Below are 6,086 nucleotides of genomic sequence, written 5' to 3' on the forward strand. Positions count from 1 at the left end.
CCTCCCTCCCTCTCCTCCTCCCTCCCATTCTCACACCCAATTCCCCCCTCTTCCCTTAAATACCCAATGTATACCCATTCTTATAAAAACCCTCCTTGTTAATATTCCTTGTCCCACCCCTTTTCCCAAAATACGTTCCTATTCAAATGTACCTGCCCAACCCATTTCCCAAACCCAACCATCCCCATTAGCTCGTGCTTTGCCTCCAGTAGAACATAGCTTTGTTGATAAGCGGGATTTTTTATGGTTGGAGAGGATGGTCCAAGATCTTGTGAACTTGTTCCGTCAAAAGAGAGGCCCGTAAAGGGGCTAAATTTGAACGTGCATTGCCTGATTTCTAAAAAAAGACACCACAAAAGTTAAGATCTTAGAAGAACTAGCCGCAGAGAGAGGGATTTCATTCATCTCCATAACAGAAACCTGGCTTCGGCCAGGGGTCTTAGATGAAGAACTAACCATAGTTGGTTTCAACTTAGTTCGTTGTGATAGCATACGTCCTGATAATCCCATATTCCCACATGGAGGTATATGCCTATTTGTTAGAAATGATTTGCACATTATTCATGTACAAAAGTCGAACGGAGAAGTTGAGGTCTTAGTCTGTCACATCCAAGGTCTTCATATGTCAATTGTATCAGTGTATAGTCCCCCTTCTTGTTCAGTAAGCTCTTTTTTGTCAGCTCTTCAATTCATGGGAAATGAATTGGATTTGGCACTTTGCTTGAAGGTTTTCTTTGTAGGGGACTTTAATTTTCCGGCTGGCGTTGTAGAGTGGGAGGTTAGTCCCGATGGGTATAGGGACGTTTAGGCAAGCTCTGGCAGGTACGTTTGTTTGCTGGTACCAGAGTCAGTGATGCAAGTTTGGGGCTTCAAACACGTTTTTGAGAAGCTGACCCTTCTGTCACATTGCCATATGAGGAATGGTCACCTTCGTGAAAACTAGTTGGCTGTGACGACGAAGTGGGAATATCCCTCAATTGGGACACCCAAAATCAGATGGCAGGCCGAGCGAGAGAGCTGCCATCTGACTTCGTAACAAACAAAACAAACAAATAGTTGATAACTAGCAAAAAGGCTGAAGACTAGTTCGAATCCAGTAATTGTGGGTGGTCTCCAAACAAAGTTGGACGTAATTCAGGGTAATCATTTTCGATGGAGATCTTAATTACAAAATGAGAGTAAGGTGGTTCAGGAGGTCAGGTTGATTCCGAGGGCTTTTTTTTCTCTTATGGAAACTCTAGCCTTTTGAGGTTGATGGGGAAGCCATTCCTAATGTAGAGGCTATGGTAAACATGATTGGAGATCAGTTCTGTAGTGTGTTTTCAGCCACACTGAGTTTGATGCAACAGTTCATTGTTCTAATGACGAGTATGTTGAGGTTGATGATGTTAGTCAAATTGAACAATTTGATGATCTCATAGCTACAGATTAAGATGCTTTAGCGGCCATCAGGGACTTGAGGCTTTTAAGTTCTCCTTGTCCTGATGGTTGCTCCAATTTTCAAAGGGGGAGATAAGTTGCTCCCCAATAACTATAGGCTCATTTCTCATACTTCGAATATTGCGAAGGTGTTTGAGAAGATCATGAAGATCAAACTTGTCGAACTTTTTGACATCAATGAAGTCCTTCCTCGATAGCATATTTTTGGGGGTTTGTTTTTTCACAGGCTTTTCTATCTACTACAAGGAATGTAAAACCCAGTACTATTTTAATGAAAGGTTATAATTAGTCTATTTATTACCTTTCAATCTTTATATGATGTCTGGTCTAGTAACGAATTTGAGTTGGTAGACCGAGGTAGTCCGTTAATGTAGGTTTGATCTGGTATGTAGTCTAAAAATATGTCCAAGTCCAACTTGAAAGATGTAACCGGCTCAATAAGGCCTACGTATTCCTTACGAATATTAGAGGGAAGCAAATTAAACAATGAAGGAGCCCGAGAAAGAAGAGAAGTGAAGTGGACTTCATGGTTCGAATTAGCTTGGATTCTTGACGGTCACTAGAATTGACCTTAAATCCTGGTTTGGGACAAGGCTCATGAATGCTTTTGAAAACGTACAGTATCTGATACCTTTCGTACCTTCTCTGATCATTGTACAGTCCTAACTTTTATAGCCTCTCCCAATACAAGAGCTCTCTCATACCTTCTCTGATCATTGTACAGTCCTAACTTTTATAGCCTCTCCCAATACAAGAGCTCTCTCATACCTTCTCTGATCATTGTACAGTCCTAACTTTTATAGCCTCTCCCAATACAAGAGCTCTCTCATACCCCCTATGTTTCTGGTAAAACATCTTTGAACCTGCTCGACCTCTTGCAAACCTGTTGAACTCATCGGAGCCCAATATTGCAATATGTGGCTAAACAATTGGCTTGCACAGAGTCAGCGTTGTGCCACTATCGTTGGACTTCAACGTCCAATATATCCAAGCCACACATTTGAAAGCTTTACCCACCTTCTAATGGATATGCTCATCGAATTTTCCGTTATTTTGGAGGACTACACCTAAATTTTTCCTAGATGAGACCTACTCAATATCTTTACCTCCATTATCTACGAGAGGAGTATTCAAAGGGGTTGACCCGAAGGTCATTGAGCGGAATTTTATTTGTTAAAGGTGTTAATGAAATTTATCCGAGAACTTACGGCACACCCGGTATATTACCATAAAATAGTATATAAGGTCGAAAATAGATCAAAAAGTATAATTTGGAAACATTGTTTTATGAATTGCTCAATACAGTGTCTACTTGTGTCAGGGATTCTAAAGAGAGGAAACGGCACGGCTTACCTTCTCCCGGCAAGTTAGGCCATTGCGTTGAATTAAGAGAGTAATTCTATGATCAATAAAATACGATTACCAATGAAACATAGTATATTTAAGTGTTTTTTTAAATGGTCTGTTTGATATACAACTCTGTTTACATACCAAATATTTATGAATATATCTTTTTGATCAGAAGAATAAATGAAATAATCATGAACATCAAATGAATCAAGAACAACCGAATTATCTTCGAAATCAGTGAAATATTGCGCAAAACTTGCTCAAAATCATTCATGGAAAAAAATATTGACTTATTTGAATATCTAGGATAGGATGGACAATTGATAATTTGTTTCAATCCACCAATTTGACTAACCAAACATCAGTCATTGGTGGAAAATGGATGGGTTGTCTTTGAGTAGAGTTAAAATATTTACTTTTTTGGAAGTTTACATAAAAGGTAAGCATTATTTAAGGGGCACAGAGCAATAGCAAAATCCAGCTCAAAAGATTTTAATTTTAATTTTGGACTCCAATGAATTTAGGCTTTAGCAAAAGCGTTCAATATAGTCAGGTAAAATAGGTATCATTTTTGTTAATATATATCATTCTATTATCATAAAGCGTTCAAATGAGTATAAAAGAGTAATTTGTAGCTCAGAGCTATAATATGCCTACTTTTGGCTTGAGTGACATTCCCAGAGTGCGAACCATAGTTTCATAAAAAGTGCGCCAAATTTCTTGAAATTTGGTCAAGATGTTCCTGATACAATTTTCTTTACACAAGATTATTAGCATAAAAATATTGACTGATTGTGTTTAAAGCAAATTCTTGCTTTATCAAGAAAACCTAATTAGTATTCATCAGTAATTGTTCTTCAAGACATGACAGAAGCCATTTTAAGTATATTTAAACGACTTGTTTGAAGCAAGAAATCATTAATGGTTACAAAACATATAAATCGCATATTTAGTTCAATAGCTATGCCAATAATTGACATCTAAAAATTTCAGCACAGATAGTTTAGGCCTAACATGGCGGGAAATGTTTGGTGATCACAAAAAGTGGCGTTTCCTTGCTCTAGTGTCCTTGACTTGGGCATATTCCTGAAAGTTTATGAAAATAATCCCAAGCGTATTTTGTTCCAGTATTGAATCGTCATTGGACTTTGGCACAGTTATAGTTCTTTCTTGTGGACCTCTGCTTCAAAAAGGTTATTTTGTATTTCCTAGTATATGAAGTTGATGCAAGTTGGAGTTTTCGAGGCATAGGGGACTTGGGTTTAAATTTCGTTGTCGGAGTAAAACCCTTCACAACTAATCCGTTTTTTGGTCAACGCTCTACTTACCTTTTAAACCTAAATGTTAAGATAATTGAAATCAGGACATGACCAATGCAGTTCTAATTAGAGGTCTGGTTCAAAGAAAAGGTACCTACATACTACTTCGAAATCGGGGAACGGGAAAGCAAAAAAATCCATAGCAATCATCTCTCATTACGATTAAAAGGGTTCCTGGTTGGATGGGATTGTCTTGTGTCATGAAAACAGACTCAATGACTGACGTTCCAAACGCTCTTGGTCCGACAAGTTACAGGTTTCATTTATTCGATGCCCAGTACTACCCAGTCTGTCGCCTGTCAACTTTTAACTGGGTTTTCACCTCGAGTTTCTAGGGTCTGGTGGGATATGGATACCCACTATTAATCAAAGGATGACGTCATCAAAGCAAAAAGTAGCTGCACTTAATGAAAGCCTTAAGAGAAGAGAAGGTCATGTTGATCTGGAATAGAGTTCAAGTTATTGATCAACAGTAACACCACTCTTCAAAAGTAAGTATTTCCTACGGTGCGGATAACATAGTCTAGGACTCCTTACGTGATTCCACCCTAACATAATTAATCACTGTATTTCGCTCTGGTCGGTGGGCACCATTTATTTATTGACTTACGTTTCGAATGGCATGAACAAGGTGACAGTGAAGGATTTATCCTGATTCGGGAGCGCTATCATCATAAAATTTCCACGTGGCCATATATGAAGATAGTTGGGAGGCATGGCAAACTGGAACGAAAACGAATAGGAGGAAGACGTAAAAGGTTTTCTTGGATTTTACATATTTCTTTTATGTCCTTGATTCTAGAGACCCGCTAATCTTTGCGCGTATTTTCTTGGGAGCAATGGTGTTGAATATGGTTCGAGTCTATCCATCGCATGGTGAAGGCATTCTCCTTTGCTACCAAAATAAGCGTTTCTTTTGCACTCGCCGCTTGTCTTTCTCAAACCTGAAGGTGTTGGTTGCAATTGGTTTTCATGCAATCAATGAAATAGAACAACCTGGACTGAAATTGTTTTATCTAAGACCAAACCCGGGGCCCTTTCAATGATTCCCATGCATGAATCCATGAAGTAAGAACACTAAACCACAGTTGACAGTGGGTGGTTCTACTCTGGCTCGTTTTTTTTTTATTTATGTGCCGAAGCGAGTACCAACAATGCACACTGCTTTGCAGCTGAGGTTCATCTCGCCTCGAGGCTTCGTTGGGCACGAATGTCTAAAGCAGATACTCTTTGTGCTGACAGATTGGAATGACAGCGTCATCATCTCAAGACACGCACATACTGACAAAGTTGCCATCTTCTTTGCGAGAAACGAAGGTTATCAAAAAAGTAAGAAGATCTAATCACTAATGAAAAGACTTTCCATTTCATGGACAACATGTCTTCACGTGAATGATAACATAAACAATGTTATACTGGTATCGTTAGGATCATTTTAAATACCTCTCCGCCTTGAGTGGGTGGGATGCACAATTCCAAATAAGCATGAGGAATGTACTCCTGGCTGAAGTCAAAACGTGTTTTTCTCATCAGGGCCTTGCGAACATTAGAAAAAGCACCATCACATCCAAGTACCATATCAGATTGGATCTTGTGCTCCACGTCATGCCTAAAATATGACAAGTATTGTCAAGAATCCGATGAAATGAGCGTTTAATCTGAGCCAGAATTCAATCTGTCCATCAGATCAAGGGTGCCCCTCATCTTTCTCTTTCTCTTTCTCTCTCCGTTTTTCTTACTGAAAGGTTATTCTGAATTTACTCTCTGACTAAAGGTCAGAGAGGTTACATATCCCTGTGCCATGAATAGGGATCGGAAAGATAACTATTTTTTGGGTTAAATCTTTCAACAATTTCGGTCATTTTTGGGCAAAAAAAACTTTTTAACAAATTTTGGCTATATGATTTTTTCATTAAGCTTTCATTAAGAGGAACTGTTGAGCACGTAGGGGCATATTGCAAGTGATCTAAAAATACT

The 6,086-nt window shown here is 38.8% G+C and overlaps 1 protein-coding gene across 1 annotated transcript in view; it reads right to left on the reverse strand.

Annotated features, from left to right (window-relative positions):
- The window catches only part of LOC131890336 (kynurenine 3-monooxygenase-like), a gene marked incomplete in the record, with an annotated part of 19,365 nt that overhangs the window by 5,438 nt on the left and 7,841 nt on the right, over positions 1-6,086 (reverse strand). Inside the window, 2 exon segments of the mRNA XM_059239665.1 lie at positions 4,720-4,832; positions 5,553-5,718. Coding sequence (XP_059095648.1) covers positions 4,720-4,832; positions 5,553-5,718 — 279 coding nt within the window.

This window comes from Tigriopus californicus, chromosome 11 (assembly GCF_007210705.1).
Source record: "Tigriopus californicus strain San Diego chromosome 11, Tcal_SD_v2.1, whole genome shotgun sequence".
NCBI classification, from domain to species: domain Eukaryota; kingdom Metazoa; phylum Arthropoda; class Copepoda; order Harpacticoida; family Harpacticidae; genus Tigriopus; species Tigriopus californicus.